The 18498-nt window shown below is 42.1% G+C and overlaps 2 protein-coding genes and 1 pseudogene across 4 annotated transcripts in view; all 3 read right to left on the reverse strand.

The window, feature by feature from the left end:
- Positions 1 to 1310, reverse strand: part of syngap1a (synaptic Ras GTPase activating protein 1a) — a 59797-nt gene extending 58487 nt beyond the window's left edge. For all 3 annotated transcript variants that reach the window (XM_088328578.1, XM_088328577.1, XM_088328576.1), the window contains exon 1: positions 818 to 1310. The gene's annotated coding sequence lies outside the window, so the exon portion shown is untranslated. The remainder of the gene's footprint in view (positions 1 to 817) is intronic.
- Positions 1311 to 1654: 344 nt separating this feature from the next.
- LOC148370812 (U2 spliceosomal RNA) lies at positions 1655 to 1799 on the reverse strand (annotated as a pseudogene).
- Positions 1800 to 10918: 9119 nt separating this feature from the next.
- Positions 10919 to 15108, reverse strand: vps72a (vacuolar protein sorting 72 homolog a). Its single transcript, XM_088327765.1, has 6 exons — positions 14730 to 15108; positions 14450 to 14602; positions 14254 to 14380; positions 13014 to 13190; positions 12798 to 12942; positions 10919 to 11490 (listed from the first exon to the last, which is right to left on the reverse strand). The coding sequence occupies exons 1-6, from the start codon at positions 14853 to 14855 to the stop codon at positions 11115 to 11117; spliced, it is 1104 nt and encodes a 367-aa protein (XP_088183891.1). The 5' UTR covers positions 14856 to 15108; the 3' UTR covers positions 10919 to 11114.
- Between the last annotated feature and the right edge of the window lie 3390 nt (positions 15109 to 18498).

The following is an 18498-nucleotide window of genomic DNA, read 5'->3' on the forward strand; positions in this document are numbered from 1 at the left end:
CCTGACTTTTGTATTGTTTTGTTTATTGAATGCAGGTACGTGTGAAAGTTATGTTCATTGTTATTATCGAAGTTTCATTATTAATGTGCTCGCATGTTGTCTGCTTGCTGTAGCTAAAATAAGTTTGTAAGCGTTGAAGATAATTGCAGTCGTGAACAGAAGCCCCTGACTTTTGTATTGTTTTGTTTATTGAATGCAGGCAATAAACCCAGAGATTGTGAAACCTTGTGTCGTGCATGAAAGGGTCGCTACATGAGCAACGGAAAAAAAGGAACAGGAAAACATTATTTCTAAAAAAAACCTACAGTGAAATGTCATTTCAAAAACGGAAAAAAAATGCTGCTGGAAAAAACAAAACAAAGTCCCTTAAAGAATGCCCCAAAACTGTTTTTACTTATCTTCAGATAAATGCAATATGATTCAAGATAAATGCAATATGATTCAATACAAGTTTCCTTTTATTAAAATAATTTTATTTTGTCTTAGTTGAAAAATACTCACTAATTGTTGTTTTAAATAAGTAAAAACAAAAAGATAATAGGCTTTGTTTGCAATTTATTTGTAGACAAATGTAGAAACAGACTTGGTATATTAAACAGTCATCTCAATTTAAAGATTTTTTCTCATCCCAACTAATCTCATTTTATAAATGTATACAAGCATACATAGCCTTGGTCACATTATTAGCTGTGTGTATAAAGGAGGGGGGGGGGGGGTGTGAGGGTTCCTCACTAGCGAATTCGGTCTGTGTCCAGATGGAAGACCCCCCTTCCTTGCTTATTTTCGCTGCCAAACTATCCGTTTGTACAGTACTCACCCGAAAATGAAGGGGGACTCGTTTCCCTTGATGAAACCTTGACAGCTCAGTCACATCCAAGGATGCGAAACCCGATGGGCTGGTTGCCACGGCGACGGTGGCGGGCTTCAGAATCACACTGACTCGTCCCCCCGGAGTGACACCCCACTCATGAAATTGCTTGCGTGGATCCGATTACCTAAAGCATCTTCGTCTCCTCCAGTGAGGACCAGCTGAGATACTGCACGCTCTCTTTGCAGCCTCCTGCTTGTTCTCATGATGCGTTCACAGTCCCCTGTAAGAAATCGGAGCTCCCGTTTTGCATGAATAATAACACTTGTATTCCTCAGGGTGATGAGCTCAGAAACAATGTAAACATCCACATTCGTGCTGCATTTCTCTCTGCTCGAGGAAAAAGATCCACAATGCGGTCCAGCTGTGTCCGGTACCGAACCGGCGTCTTCTTTCACGGAACGATTTAAGACAGCTAACGAAGAGTTGTTCGCTCAATTGATGCTCCTCTCTCCGGCGGGGGGAGACAGTGTGAGAAAGCAGAAAGGGGGGAAGCACCTCCCACCACAGACAAAAGGGTGTAATTGCGAGCGCTCCGCTCCCGTTGGTGGAAACCCCACCGCGTTGCTTTATTGGAAAGAGATTGGAAAGTGCGCGGTAGAACTCAAATGACAACTGGAGTGGGGTTTGGGGTTTTTAAGGGTTATTTAGCTATCTTCGTTATTCATTATCCATTATCCGTTATCGGTCAGTTCATAATACGCTACAAAGCCTAGGAGCCGGGACACTTACTCTCAGCCAAAAGGCCAAGCTAAGGTCCTAGCCCTAAAGCCTTGCTGCGATCATTGCGAACGCACCGTTCCCGGAGGTACTGCAATACCGGGCCGATGCGTGGAGTGGACAGAGCAAGCTCTTATTCCATCTCCAGAATGCAAAAATCAAAGCCTAGGAGTCGGGACTCTTACTCTCAGCCAAAAGGCCAAGCTAAGGTCCTAGCATTAATCTAGAAATCACTTTTGATAGAAACAATGCATCCAATCATAATACGCTACAAAGCCTAGGAGCCTCAGTTCCACAACCACCTTCATGATCATGGTATCTCCTAGTTTGAACTCCTACCCTTATGTGACAATCGCTCATTGCTAATTCATCCATCCATCCATCCATTATCTGCACCGCTTATCCTCAGTTGGGTCGCGGGGCTCATTGCTATTTTTTATTTTATATTTATCTGCAAGGTGCATCCACTGTCCTTTTAGGTTTCAGTTCAACAGTGGTGACCATCTCCTCCTGCCCCAAGAGTTTTGTGTGAGGTGCGTCCACTGTCCTTTAAGCTTTAGTTCAACAGCAGTGACAGTATCGTTTCCCGACCCGAAAATTACCTGCTACGTGCATCCACTGTACTTTAAGATTCAGTTTAACAGCTCGGATAATCCACACACCTTACCCAAATATTACGTTCAAGGTGAAATCAGTGTCCTTTGAAGGGACTGTGTGTAATATTAACTGCCTCTATCATCCAGTAAATAAATAAGTTGATTTGGATATCAGGCAAAAATACATGAACCATCATACCTATGTTCATTTCATTGGTTGAGAAATGTTAAGTTCTTTAACACAGTGGAGGACCCACTTATAAATCAGCGCCACATTTGTCCGGCAGCCCGCTGCCACGTTGTGTACCAGACAACACAGTGTCATCTAGTGGTCAAATATTACACGTTGGAGATTTAAGCTTCAGTCCAACACCAGTGACCATCTCCTCTCCCACCCCAAATGTTTCGTGTGAGGTGAATCCACTGTCCTTTAAGCTTTAATTCGACATCAGTGACAATCTTCTTCCCCGACTCGAAAGATACCTGCAAGATGCATCCATTGTGTTATACTTCAGTTTAAACGTGGTGATGATCTCTTGGCCTGACCCAAAAGTTACATGCAAGGTGCAGCCACTGTTCCTTAAGCTTCAGGGGTGACCATTTCCTTCCCCCTAGTTCCTGTTTTAATCAGAATCAAATATTTCGCGTTCGGTGTGAAAAAAATTGGTTATATGAATCAGCTCATTTGTTAAAACTTGTAGTGAAATCACTGACATGAGCCAAACAAGGAAGCAGCTAGCCAATTATATTGCAGTGCAGACGTACATCCATCTCAAACATTAGTGTATGAATTTTGATGTCTCCCAAATTTAGCATCAATCTCAAAGATTACGTTTTTTGTTTTATGGTGAGGCCACGAATGGCTCCCAGACCAAGGTTTTGAGACCCCTACTTTAAAGGATTTGTTTTCTGGCTTCCGTTACGGTTTCATTTCAACAATAACCATCACACGAAACGACGCAGGGTTTTGTCTTTGGGCCCCAATCACCAAAATATTGACTAAACGACGCATCTTTTTCTTTGCACTTTTTTCACTTGCATCGCCATGGAAACTGATAACACAATCACTTCTCTACAAAAAATAAAATGTGCACGAGAACAAGAACTTGGATGACGGGCAAGCTTGTATTTTTAGAAGTGGACAGCGCTGCCCACTGACTAAAGAATAGCTTTAGATAGGGGGGAGGTTCACGGAAAAAAGATAAATAATCTCAAGATTTAAAATGAGTTTAAAAAATAAATCGAAATGCTTGTGACAGTTGATATATTTGAAAGACGTTTGTCCCGTTCCACGTACATAGAAAATTACATCCAAGCCAGGCTTAATGACTGACGTGGTTAGGAGGATTGAGGGGATGGGGGGCGTGAGTGGGGGGCGGTGCAAAAGAGAGTACAGCACAGTACACCACCTACACTCTGTCACCATGGCAACTGCCTTACTAGAAGGATAAGGATAACGCTGCCGAGTGTTTATTTGGTCGGAGGTAAAATTTAATAGAATTAAATAACTGTGAAACAATTTGGCGATAGGGTTGTGTGTTGTGCTGATGGGATTCAAGAATAAATAAATAAAAGGTTAGTCACAATATGTCTTGCTAATATAACTTAATCGAGTAATTTGTGCCAAACGGTTCTAATCATAAACACAGACTTACAATAGACCCCTGGATACTGCACCCTCGCCTTGCGACTGTTATACTTTACAGTGTTAAGGGAAATGCAGGTTTGCTATTGGCTGAACTACCTCCAACAATGCCTTTCTATTCATTCAGATCTGAATTTCATGTGCCTGATAAGACTTTGCGAGTCGACAATACATTTCTGTAGTCTTGTTCTGTATTTATTCTCTACAGCTCTTAAGGCTTGCAGTGATGCTAAAGTGGAGAGTAAAAACTAGATAACCATGGAAATGAAGCTTGCGATAAACAAAAAAACACACACTTTAACCCTCGCTAAGATATATGAGCATAACTAATCAAAGATTGAGACTATTATTAAAAAAGTCTAAAATCCTTGAAAGTCTACCCCCCCTTCAGCATCCACCCACCCACTCCACTGTACCACCTCAAACGACTTCACCCCAAGGATAAATAAAATTCAATTTATTCTACTCATCCTTTACATGTATGTCTGCTTTATTGAATCAAATGCACATTCTATACACAAAAGTAATACTTAAAATAGATTATTTTGTTTTTTTTAAATGTTTTAATTCGGGCGGGATGGCGGGTGAGTGGTTAGCGCGCAGCCCCACGGTGCAGAGGTTTAGGATTCAAGCACAACTATTGCAGCCTCGACATGTGGCGTTTGCATGTTCTCCCCATGCTTGCGTGGTTTCCTCCGGGCACTACGGTTTCCTCCCACATTTCAAAAACATGCATGTCAGGTTATTTAGCTGGTCCAAATTGTCCCTGGGTGTGAATGAGTGTGCAAGTTGTCTGTCCCTGTGTGCCCTGCGACTGGCTGGCAACCAGTTCAAGGTGTCCCCTGCCCACTACCCGAATATAGCTCAGAACCCCCCGCGACCCTACTGAGGATAAGCGGTGCAAATTATGTATGTTTTTATTCAAAGTTCTGGGTGGTCGGAACGCATTCACTAATGACCATGGATTTCAATCCCTTGCCCTGCGGCATTTTAACCTGAGAACAAATTCATTTTGTATCCCGGGGTTCTATTTTTGTTTTTATGTCACCCGTTTATCAATATTTTATCTCATCTCATTAGCTGCACCGCTTATCCTCAGTAGGGTCGCAGGTGTGCTGGAGCCCATCCCAGCAATCATCGGGCAGTGGGCAGGGGACACCCTGAACTGGTTGCCAGCCAATCGCAGGGCACACGGGGACAGACAACTCACTCGCTCATTCACACCTAGGGACAATTTGGACCGGCCAATTTACCTGAAATGCATGTTTTTGGAATGTGGGAGGAAACCGGAGTGCCCGAAGGAAACCCACGCAAGCACGGGGAGAACATACAAACTCTGCACAGGAAGTCTGGAGCTGGATTTGAACCCACGCAGGAGGTTCCTATGACTTTAACTGTGCCGCACATGCGCTAACCACTGCGCATTAAAAACATTTTTCGCTAGCATACACAGTAAGGAAAGACAAGTTACCGTAACATATGTGACAAATTAAAAGAATGGTACTTACTTGAGTTTTTGGAAGAAAGTTCTCAATTTTGACAGGATAAACAACATATTTAAAGAAACAGTACACCATCAACGACAAGAATGCGTTTCAAACTCATGAGTGCAGAGCACAATGGATTAGCAGTCCACCGCCTTAACCTCTCGGCCACCTCGTCCTATTACTTGTTTAAAAAACTTTTTTTTTAAATTGAGGCTATGTGATAAAGCGTGATGCTATATTGCAAATAAAAGATGAGAAAAGCAAACTATTGCTGTTGGATTTAAAATACTTTAAGACATTTCAGCAATACTGACCTCACAACACAGGATTCTCTCGCTAAGTTTAACCTATCATTGACAGGAATTGGATTCAAATACACAGTGAGGAATTACACGTTATCGTAACATGAGACAATTTCAAAGAATGCTACTTGACTTGAGTTTTTGGAAGAGGTTTCTCAATTTTGACAAGATAAACAACATATTTAAAGAAATAGTGTACCACCATCAATGAGAATGGGATTCGTATCCATGAGTGCAGAGCACAATGGATTAGCAGTCCATCGCCTTAACCTCTCGGCCACATGGTCCTGTTTCTTCCTCAAAAAACACTTTCTTTTAAATTTGAGGCTATGTGATAAAGTGTGATGCTATTTTGCAAATAAAAGATGAGAAAGACAAAATATTGCTGTTGGATTTAAAATGCTGTAGGACATTTCAGCAATACTGACCTCACAACACAGGATTCCCTAGCAAAGTTTAACCTATCATTGACAGGAATTGGATACAAAGACATAGTAAGGAATGACACATTATCCTAACATGTGAGACAATTTCAAAGAAAACTACTTGACTTGAGTTCTTGAAAGAAAGTTTTGCGATTTTGACAGGATAAACAACATATTTAAAGAAATAGTATGCCATCACCGATGCCAATGGGATTCAAACCCATGAGTGCTGAAAACAATGAATTAGCAGTCCATCGCCTTAACCTCTCGCCCACCTCATCCTGTGTCATCTTCCAAAAATGCAACCTTGACACCGAAAGTCGACAATGACCGTCAACGCTGTAACTTATTGGCAAGTCAACCGCACTTTCTATTTTATTTTTATTTTTTTACAGAACATAGCTTTATGATTTGTATTACAGAATCTAACTGCAAAATTCCATCTCACGGGATCGTCCATTTTGGAACTTCCTATTGAAATCGAGATCAGGGTTTGGTTTTGTGATTTTTTTTTCAAAAGGGATCTCATAACTGGGGCAGCACGGCAGCACAGTGGTTAGCGCGTGTGCGGCATAGTTCTGAGGTCATGAGATCGAACCTTCCTATGTGGAGTTTTCATGTTCTCCCCATCCTTGCGTGGATTTCCTCTGGGCACTCCAGCTTTCTCCCACATTCCAAAAACATGCAGTTCAGGGTGTCCCCTGCCCACTGCCCGAAGATAGCTGGGATGGGCTCAAGTACCCCCGCGTCCCTACAGAGGATAAGTGGTGCTGATAATAGATGGATGGATGGATCTAATAACTGAGCTCAGCGAAGGATTTTTTTTTTCCTTCGGAGTCATCGTTAAGAAGAGCCCACCGAGAAGACATCATGTTGACATCATTAGCATGCAAACGTCAAAAAACTTTACTTCAGAAGCACATCAGTGTAACAAAGAAATCAGTGCTGTTTTTTACAGCCGAATGAGTCATATTGCGTAGATGAAGAACGATGTTGAGGATAGAGGAGGAGCTCCTATCACAGGAATGGTCCAATTCAAAAGTGGTTATTTGCCACAGTTATTGTGTTTTTTTAATTGAACTATATTAAAGGTTAGATGAAGATCTCCGACAGGGTTCATCCAGTAGAAAAGTAGTGATTAGACGCATGTATTGGGGTGGTTTTAACTACGTGCAGGTTAATGGAGGAGCTCTTATTACAAGGTTTGTCTAATATAAAATTAGTGATATGTAACTTGTATTGGGTTTATTTTAACAAACTATGTTAGAGGAGAAGCTCTGATGACAGGGGTTTTCAAATAGAAAAGTAGTGATTTGCCAAGTATTTTTTATGTATAAGTCGCCCTGGATTATAAAGTGCTTTTTCAAATCCCTTGCAAATTTGGAGTTGTAGGGTCGTTATGTTTATTTGTGTATCCCTTAACCACAAAAAGTCTAAAAGGGCTGCACAGACTACCATCACACCTTCCCCTGATCTGAAACCTACATGAAAACAAGGAAATACTCAAAAACCTCAGGATGAGGAAAATGAACAAAGCTCGAGACGGATCCACACATGAGGTAATGCCCCCTTAGGACAGTTCAGGTGCCTGCGGAATTGTTTGGAAAATAGCTCAGCAGTGCTTCCGGGGGGACCATGCTGCAATGGATGTTGCTAGGGTATCAACAGACACAGGGATGTGATTGAGGTGAGGAGAAAAGTCTGAAACCTAGCCAAGGGTTTGGGGGCCGCAGGCCCCCCGAGGGGTCCAAGCTCCTGGGGTTTAAGCAATTTACTTGTCCAAAACCATGCTTAAATTAATCATTTAAGTAACATCTTCAGAAGATTTGAATAACAAAACAATTTACCCACATACCTGATTTTTTTGTAAAATACTGCAAGGTCAGTTCAAATGCAGTTCAGTTCATACACATAAAAAATGAAATATTCTTCAAATTGTAATGTTTGGTTCACTTCACAAAGATGAGAACAGAGAAATTTATTTCTGCGGAAAATGTTATCAGTTATTTTCAAATTCACTTATAAACTTGACCATCTTCACATTTGAACACTTCACTTAACAAGAACGAGAACAGAGAAATTTATTACATCTGAAAAAGTGTTCAGTTTCAAATTCGCTTCAGACTTGAACATTTTTCCCGTATTGCCCTGACATGTGCCTTCCGTGCAAATTTCTGGGCTGCCTGCATCTTCCTCTTTGCCTCTGCCTTGGATGCCTCCTGTTTTGCTCTGATTTCCACTTCTGTCATCTGTAGCTCTTCTCTATACCTTTTGCTGGAAGTCCTGATCTTGAAGCAGAGCCTACCATCAACAGGGTCCATGATAAGGTATTTTCTTCTGAATTGTTGGATGGCAGACTTCTTCCTGACTCTAAGTGAATACTTCACTGTCTGGATAGCACTGTATGTGGAGATGTGCATTCTGCAGGCTTTATGGTGCAGAACATTGCACATAGTGTTGAAAGCTCCTTCCACCTGGGGTCCGTGAAAGCAACTCATCAGAGCTTTCTCCATCTGTGACAAGGTAGGGTAGGTGCCCTGTCTGAACACCTCTGTCCACCAGGTATCAAGAGATGGTTCAGTTCCTTCCTTGCCATGAGGGGGAGGAAGGCTGGAGTCAACCTGGTAACCTCTGATTTCAAGTTCATGAGCATTCAACTGATATTGATCAATGACATTGGTCACTAGGCTGGGCAAATTTCTCAACAGTCCCAAGGTCTTGCTGTGGCCTCTAAAGTGGGTCCTCTGCTGATGCTGCTACCAGAAGCTAGTTGTCCAGTGGCAACTTCTTCTGAAGATATTTTTCACAGCTGATGCATGCCTCTTTGACATTTTCTTGAAACTGCTGAACATTTGAGAGTCTATGAGCATCCTTCATTAGAGCTGATGTACCCCCACCATAGAAAAAGTCCTTCAAACGCAACACATTTTCCTCAATGTTGATCTGCTTCGGCTTGGCTCCAATCACTGCTTCAGGTTTTACGAAGCAAGCAATAAACTTCCTGAAGACATCAAGCTGCTTATCATGGAGTTTGTGGATCAATGGGGTCTTGGATTCAAATACCAACACATAGTTCTTCAACAGTGGCAAGACTGAACAATAAAAGTTCAGTACAAGCAAGGTATTGAATCATGTGAAAAAAAATCTTCTCACATATCCTTATTTTCCTCTTTTCCCCTTCATCCGTCATGTTCTTTTTGGAGACAGTTGACCAAATCTCTCTGATCCTCTTCCTTGATTCTTCTGACACTTCCTTCTTGTGGAGTACTTGTATCAGAGTCTGCATGTACAGGGATTTGTCCTCTTTTGTGAGGTAAGCGTAATAGAACATTATGTACACATCCCAGAGCCGCAGGTTTGACAAAGAAACATCATAGTTTGAGAGCCACCTATGGCTAACAAATCTCTCTGGCATGCTGAACGGTACTGCCGTAAAGAAACAGATTTCTTGGGGGGCTTCCCTCAAATCGGTAGACCACTTGAAATCATTGAAGAGGTCGGCATGCAGCTCTTCAACCTTGTGAGCAAAAGGTTTGCAAAATCGGACGGTTGCATTTTGGATGTGATGACAGGTGTCGCCATCAACATCCAAGAGATGAGGGGCAGGACCCTTCCAAAGTCTTCTTTCCACACCTGACTTTGATCCCCGCATCACATTGCAAGAATCCATAAGAACTGACATCAGGTTACTCCATGGGATTTTCTTGGATGCCATCAACTGTGATATTTCATCGTATACCAGTTGACTGTCAGCACGGACTATGCTGAGAGAGGCCAGGTTTCATCAAGGGAGAATAGTAGCTGACAAGAACACACAAAACTCTATGGAGATTCGTGCTTGTCGATTCATCAATGTTCATTGAAAACTTGTAGTTTCTGAGTTGCTCGAGAGTTTCTTCTTCCATGCTTTCACCGAGACCATATTTCATTTTGTAAGATGAACTTGCCCTATCCATAGAAAGTCCATTTAGCGCCTTTGGATCCCTTGCTAGTTCTTTTACAAGATTCACAAGTTTTGGTGCCATGGTAAATGGAATTGAATTTTCCGCCTGAAATCCCAGCATCGTGAAAGAAATATCTTTAGGCACAACTTCCATGTGAATTTCCGACCACAAACTGAGCAAATCAGATGTGTTGGATCTTACCTCAGGATTGACAACCCTGTCTGCGAGTGGGACGGGTTGCTTCGGTGGTGCTATTCGCTCGATCGCAACAGGTGCAGCGGTCGATGTAAACAGTGGATGGAGTCCATATGGTTTGGACCCTTTTGATTCACATCCGAAAGTTCCAGCGATAGAAGTTTGTTTCTTGCGTTTAGTGTGAGCCTCTAGGGTCTTGCATCCCCGTGATCCGGAATCAATTTTCTCATTACACCACGTGCACAAAGCTTTGCCAGGGATATCGATTTTCTGAATAAAATCACTTAGCAGAGTGGTCACTTCCTTCTTCCCTATGATATGCAAGGTTTTCCTTTGTAACCATTCCCATCTGAACTTATTTTTAACGTTTTTATCAATTTCTCGAACATGTGACGCATCCTTTCCACAACCGACATTGTTGTGAGCGAAGCGTCTCATATGCAACGATTGTTTTGATTGGCCGTTAGACAGGAAATGAAATGTATGAGCCGATCAACGCCATAGTACTATCTTAGCATATCTTCCGTCGCTTCAGTCTATTTTGAAAAGTCGGATCGCGAAAACGAAATAAGCCATATTTTAGGAACTTTTAGTCAGATTTTTAATTTGTTTGCTACGCAAGTGAAAAAAGTGAAAGTGAAAAAGTCGGGATTTCGACTAGTCGGAAAAATCACATCCCTGAGACAATACACAGAGAATATCAACATTATGTAATAACAGAATGTCCAGATAATACTGTACGAGAAATGGCATTTTTATTTAAAACCTCTTAGTTTTACAGTACAAAAAGCAAGTTCTTTGAAAGAAATATAGAGATGGACAGAAAAAGGCAAGAGTTAATCCACTCAATGTGGAGTCATCCCAATATTTAATCTACGGCATAAATCTGTTGTGCAGTTTCCATTTTGTCCTTGTAAGAAGAAAAATCCCATTTACGTAGCGAGCCCGCTCTGCTTGGCTGGGTTCCTGTGACGGTTGGTCCTGGCCACGCCCCCTGCCGTGTTGGGGAAGCCGTGAGCGGCCACGTACTTGCGGTAAGCCTCACGGATGATGCGGAAGGCTTTAGCGTTAGCGTAGGGGATGTCGGTGACAGGATCCCGGTATAGCGCCGCCTTGTGGGTGACGGGGCATGTTTCTTGCGCCGGAATCTGACGACTTGCTTGAGCGCTGCGCGGAAATGCGCATTCGAACGCTACGTCGTCACTGAACGTCACAAACGTCCGCGAGCAGAGGCCGCCGCCTCCGGCAGGTTGCTGGGACGGCGTGACCGGATTTGCCGGGGCTGTTGAAGCGACGTCCTGGTCCAACCTTTAGATAGAAAGGAGTAGTTATTCCCATTGCCATTTCATTTGTGTAATGTCTTTTCAGAGGTTAAAGCTTTAACTATACAGTTGAAACGTTGATTTCTTTAAAGCAGCTTCGAAGCTCTAACTCTAGTAAAAGCATAATAAGAGAGTGGTCGCAGTTTGAAATCTTTAACTTGACAGTACCACTATTTTGTCATGACAAAAATGGATATTGATACATACATTAAAGCCTTAAATAAGTAGTAGCAGCTTTAAAGGTTTAACTCAGTAAGGAAATTAAAGCTTTAACTTGACAGTACTACAAAAATAGATATTGACAGATTTGTCAGAGCTTTAACTCCTGGGTTGAACAGCTTTGCGGTTTCAACTCAGCAGTTAAAGCAGCTTTAAAGCTTTAACTTTACAGTAGTACCATTTTACATATCAATGAAAAACATTGATACATATGTTAAAGCTTTAACTCAGACGTTAACGCAGCTTTACAACTCCGATTCTGACATTAAAGCGTTAACTTGACAGCACTAACGTGGTAACCTTATTTACGAATGTCCCTACACACACAAAGTTTCAGGTAACGTAGTACCTGAATAGGAAAATATTGCCTTTTAGTAACAAAGGCAGTACGCACAGCTATTAGTGGCTACCAGAGTTTTCCAAACGTTAACAAACTTTCTATCGCTTCAAATCTGCCTGGCAATACGGTGCATGCGTGAATCCCAGCATGCTTTCGTGTCACCATCACAGTTCAGAGTTCAGAGGCGAGGATGAGAAAGCGTTTACGGGAAGATAGCAGGGAGGAGGATGCAGTAATGATTCATTAATTCCAAAGTAAAGACGTTTTAGCTTTTGTTTTAGGTTTATTGTTCTGTAATCTAATTTTAACATGCATTTGTTTCATGTTCTGAAGGTTGTTTATGATTGAAAAAATAATAATATATTTTTTTTTTTTTGCGGGGCTTGGAACAGCCTAGGAAATTAACATTCAAAACGCGTCTCTACTTGCAAAATGTTCAGATTACGAAGCTACTCCCAGAAGGAACTAAATTCGTAGGTAGACGTACCACAGGATTTTTACATTCCGAAAGTGAAACTCGATACATATTATTAATGGACTGCATGCCAACAAATTATAAAACCTCTCAAATGAAAATGACTGCTTTCAAATTACATAATCATTTGTAATCATCTGAGATTTATTTAGTGCGTCATACGATATGAAATAAAGAGATTAACTGCTTAAACCATCCCAAACTAAATTGCTTCCGGTGATCAGATTATAAACAAACGGTTTGAGACCAGTAATTGTACCCTTCCACATCGACGTTCTCCTCTTTGAGAAGAGACTGTGAGACAATGGGCATCAAGACCGAGTGGTAGCGGATGGTGGGGCCATCGAAGCGGCGCTTTTTATGGACCTGCTTCTTCTTGTCCGCTTCCAGGCGCTCGTAATTTTCTAAAAGAGCAGGCAAATACATAAATACTTTCAAAGATGTAGCCTTTCCCTGCATTTTAGCAAAGCAATACCAAGTGATCGAATGTTGAGCTCAGCAGTAATCTTGGCCTCGGCCAGCAGCTCCTCCTGGGTGAGGGGCCGGTCGCGGTGAGCTCCTCGGCGGCGGCGAGGGGCATCTTGGCGCTCCTGCAGTCGCAGGTTGGTCTTGCGGGTGTGCTCGCTAGTGGACTGGCGCACCGATTTGCGGGCTACAAGAGAGAAAAGCTTGTTTTAGATGCTGCATCATTTTATTCTCTTTGCCCAAGTAGACCCCCAGGATACAACATGAATCCGTTCTAAAGTCCGGATTGCAGAGTAAAATAGACGTATAGGAGGAGATAGAAACCCGAGCTAATTAATTCCGGATCCCCGATACCCCAGATGAAAACTTTAACATTAGAAAAGATAGTAAGGCTACTAATCTGTATATTACGTGCATATGAGGGAATCGCAAATAAATATACAAAATGCAATTTTATTCACCTTTGGTCTGACATGACCAGACCTCGTACCTTGATGGAGCAGGTAGATGCACAAGGGGGGGAGACAGTTAAATTAAAAACTGATTTTAAAACTTCCACAAAATCACTGAAATACATCATGCCATATATCATTGGAAAGCTTCTTTCGACAGACCACAGCCCACATTAGCCTAAACAAACCCGTTTGATAAAATGGACATCATCTCCAAAGGGTCCGGATATATCTCTGCCAATAGTAACCAAATCAACGGATTGTTAAGCCAAAGAAATTTCTAACATAATTTTATGCCATTCATCGGGGGTGTATTCAAATCAGAGCCAAAAATAAAGTGCGGAAGGCAAGTTGCGATTCATTTTTACGCACCATTATTACGTGAAGGTGTGTTGATTTGACTTCTGGAATTAGAAGTCAAACATTTTTACACATCTTTCACAATTGCTAAAATAGTGGCTAAAGTAACGTAGAAAACTGGTTACTTTTATAAACAGCTAAACTTGGAAAAATGTGTAAACATGTGTATTATACAATGTTTAGTTTTTCAGATTGTAATCAATGTTGACTAGGTACCAGGTAAGGCTTCAAGCATCTCACGCGTTTTCCAGCTATGATGCCCATGCTACACATCTGCAGGCATTTGATTGCAAAACGAGAATGAAAACATTCGAGTTCAGTTCTCTAAATGGTTCAAGAACAGCATTCAATTTTCTTTGGGTACGTCTTGGATTGGGATTTCAGGAGATTTTTACAGGACTGTTAAGGTGTAAAGAAAATATTTTGTTGAAGTCATACCGCCATAGTCTTGGAATTCTTGTGGAATTCTCCGCTTGAGCTCTGCTTTGGGTTTCTTCTCAGACTTTTTTGTTTCCTCCGCTGGTCTTTTGGGTTTGGGCTTGGGTTTGGCAACTTTCACCGGCTCCTAGGGCGGTTACATTGAGTTAGCAGTTAATTTTAAGTGATGCAATAAGTCGTAGGACAATTGGTGTACCTTATAAGCTTTCGTAACAACTCGACTCTTTCTCCGAGGCGCGTCGTCCTCCTGGGCGCTGTCCGGCTCGTCCCCCTCGTCGATGTCGAAATCGCTGTCCACCTCATCCTCAGTGTCTGAATGATCTTCGTGGTATTCATCATCTCCCGATTCCTTTACATAGAAATTAAATCAATTAGAACAGTTAAATTCCCATCAAAACAAACATTGAATATCCTGAACATCCTCTACGGGTCGTGACAGTCAAAAATGCATCTCTAAAGATTTAACCACGACTTACATCATTGAAACCACCGTAAGTGGTTTTGTAGAACTCATCTTCCTCCTCCGCGTCCAGCAACTTGGACATGCGATTGCCCGCAGTTTTACGGGGCTCGCGGGCTCCTGCGAGACTCATTTTTTGCATTAAAAAACACACAGAAAGCTACCTTGGCTAACCGACCGAGTGTGTTGTTAGCGCTATATGGATTTCATTCAAAATTCTACATTTGCGAGTTTAAAACTATCCTCTCGAGTTGGTAAGTAAGTAACAAATAATCAAATAAGAATTGTTTTCAGAGGACAAAAACGTTTAAAATGAGGAATTTGTAGCTCATAACAGTCTTTTCAAATTAGCTTTTACTTGCGGCAGGCGTTTTGTTCCGGGTTAAAAGTTGTACCTCCGGTAATGATTTGCGTCTCCAAAATAATGTTTCGCATCTAAATAAATAAAGCAATTTTTTAAAACACATTTTTTAAGTAAGAAAATATATCCTAAAAATTTAATTCCTTAAAGTATTATGTATAGCGTGTGTGATGTGTGCGAAAAAAAAAGTTAATATAATTTGTTTTGAAAAAGAGGTCCCCCTCGACAATCCAATGTTACAACAGTAGTTCTCATTGTAAAAACAGTTTTTTTAGAAACAGATAAAATGTACATAATATGTAATAAAAATAAACACCCTATTTATGAGTGTTATGAACCCCCATTTATTGATGAAAGCCCGGGTACAGTTGTAACAGTCAAAATGTGATCAATTAATACTCGGACAGGGCTGTTTTCAGACAATTAGAACGCGAGGCAGACGACAGCCCTGCCCCTTTTTGGAACGCACAATTCATGGCATTTTAGCGGCGTCGCCGTCTTAACGTGCACAGGATCCATGGGAACCGAAACTAGGTTAATTGTTCTACAATAAGTGCTTTATTTTGTGTATGCTGCTGTTAGTTGGGTTATTTGGCAGTGAGAGAAGTTCATACCTGTCAACCTCCACGGCTCCATGCCTTTACAAACTGTCATATTTTCCCTTGCAAAATACAAAACACCATATTTATTTTTCAAACGTGTGTATTCATGAAGTTAAACATGTTGTATTGTACATGTGTTTCGTTATATCATCTCATCTCATCAGCCGCACCGCTTATCCTCGGTAGCGACAGTAGGGTCGCGGGGGTGCTGGAGCCCATCCCAGCAATCAGTGGGCAGGGGACACCCTGAACTGGTTGCCAACCAAACGCAGGGCACACAGGGACAGACAACTCGCTAGCTCATTCACACCTAGGGACAATTTGGACCGGCCAATCCACCTGAAATGCATGTCTTTGGAATGTGGGAGGAAACCGGAGTGCCCGGAGGAAACCCACACAAGCACGGGGAGAACATACAAACTCCGCACAGGTAGGCTGGTAGCTGGATTTGAACCCACACAGGAGGTTCCCAATACCTTAGAACTGTGCCGCACACGCGCTAACCACCGCGCCGCCGTGCTGTCGTTATATCATATGTATTGTTAATTGACATGTTGTTGTAAGATACTGATTCGCTCGACATGATTGAGGTTTATTATAAAAAAGTTCAAAAATTTAGTAAATACGAAAAAACGATACAGAGATAGAGGTTACCGCGGCGAACTCGTTTGACTTGATTGATTTGCCGTTTCGTGATAGTCGGTGTACTGTATACTGGATGTTACCCATAGTTGACAAATTTGCATTTTTCCATACAGATTTTCTTGTACGTCGTACACGTCTTTAAATGCATAATAAACGTACTTTGTACGGCAAAAACGTACAGGAGGACAGGTATGGAAGTTTGTAAGTTACTGCGGCATCTATACTTTCACTTTCTTTGGTTATATCACTGCGCTCTCGTTAGCATACCTCATTAGTATATGACAAAAACAAATACAAGTGAAGGCGTTTCGTAATTAAAGTAAAACTTGTATTTACGTGATGGATAGGATGTGCCGTTCCTTTGTGAGGCTTGTGATGTAGTTTCCATAAGTTCCTCGCCGGATACTTGGAACGGGTGAAGATGGCAGCGCTCATTTTGTGAATTTGATGTGCTGGGTCACTCATTTGTATATATTCTTTTTGGTTTGAACAAATTTATTGACAGTAATAACAGAAAACAATCTTGACAATCTCAACAGCAATCAAGCACATTAACAATATTATATTTCAATATGACGTTTAACAGCAAACACAATGTGATTTGAACAACCCTTCTCGAAAATCTTAATAGCAATCAAGCGTATTCACAATTTCGTTATATAACATCTTTGTTAGTGTCAATAGATCCGTCCAGGCCAAAGTCGATTGTTTTTGGTCTGAACAAATCCACCGACACCAACAGCAGCAAAACAAACACGACAATCTCAACAGCCATCAAGCATATTCACAATTTTGTTATATCTGACAATATGACGTGACGATATGACGTTTTAACATTTTTTCCTGACATTTTCAACATCAATTAAACAATTTCAGAGTTAATATCTTTTAACAGTAGTTAACCAACGTGTAAAGGGCAATACTATTGTGCAAGGGCATAGCTTTGCCATCCCACCCTGCCAAGCAGCATCCTCCAGTCCTCTTTGTGGGTCCTCTCCCTTCTTACTTCTACTTTCCACAACCCAAGCCGTTGCTGCCGGGACCCCTACAGTGTAGCCCCGGTTCCCCCCTCCGGGTGGGTGCAGACGATTCTTCTTTATGGCTGCGTCCTAGGCCCGCCGCTCGCAGATTGTATGGTATCTGCAGCCATTTGGAGCACAGCCACTGGGGGGATCTGCCTGCACCTCCATACCGGCAGGTTTCTGGAGGTCCAGATGGCGTCCTTGATGGCGGCGAGAGTGAGCCAATCCCTGGCAAAGTTTTTCCGAGACCTCCTCGACCGACTCACCCCGTAAAGCACGTACTGTGCATCAGGGACCTCCCCTGCTGGCAAGTCCGGGAATTTTCCTAGTTGGTCGGCCATTGTCCACAAGTCCTCAGCAGCGTTGCACAAACAAAAAAGGTGCCTCACCGACTCCTGGGCGCCACAGGCAGGTCGAGGGCATGTCGAAGTCGCTGACATTCTTCGGTGGTGCATTACGGCTCTGACTGAGAGAACCTCATGAGCCACCATCCATGACAAGTCTCGTAGTCTGTTTGGGAGGGCAGGATGATTCACGTTGCTCCGAACCGTTGTAGGTTCGCCAAACGCAAGCCCCCGCACAGGACTTACTGTTGCTCGCCCTTGCACAATAGCAATAAGGGCCCTGTGGTTTTGTAAAGTGTGACTTTCTTGTGTTTCTAAATCAAACTTCTTATTCTGTATCTCTCACAAATCTGTTTCTATGTGTAGTTGGTGCGGGGCTTATGACTTCCTCATAGATAGCCAACATTTTACATCCACCCTTAAAACGTTATTGGCGTCTTTGGAGACCTTTATCTCATGAATTTAACTCTGTAATAATAGTTGAAACCCTTTTCTATTGTCTTTTGAGACAAGTTTACCTAATAAGGTGGAAATGATACGGCTATGCTCCTGGAATAGCGACTGTCGCTTGCTGTTCTTTAGCCGCTCTAATTGCTCCGCGTGTCATACATGGATAGTGTAACTGTGGTTGGCGTGACTTAGCGCTCTGTCGGATCTATTAATTGGGGGAGTATTATAGATGCCACATATATAGGATACTGCCCTTTTTCATTTTGACCTCAAACAACCACATGGAGAAAATGTTAGCCTAATGATGGCTGACGGGTACAGGGACAGTTGAAACACATCTAAAAATGACTTCTCTTCACAT

Source organism: Urocampus carinirostris, chromosome 2 (genome assembly GCF_059441175.1).
Source record: "Urocampus carinirostris isolate Australia breed hairy pipefish chromosome 2, RoL_Ucar_1.0, whole genome shotgun sequence".
Classification (NCBI taxonomy): domain Eukaryota; kingdom Metazoa; phylum Chordata; class Actinopteri; order Syngnathiformes; family Syngnathidae; genus Urocampus; species Urocampus carinirostris.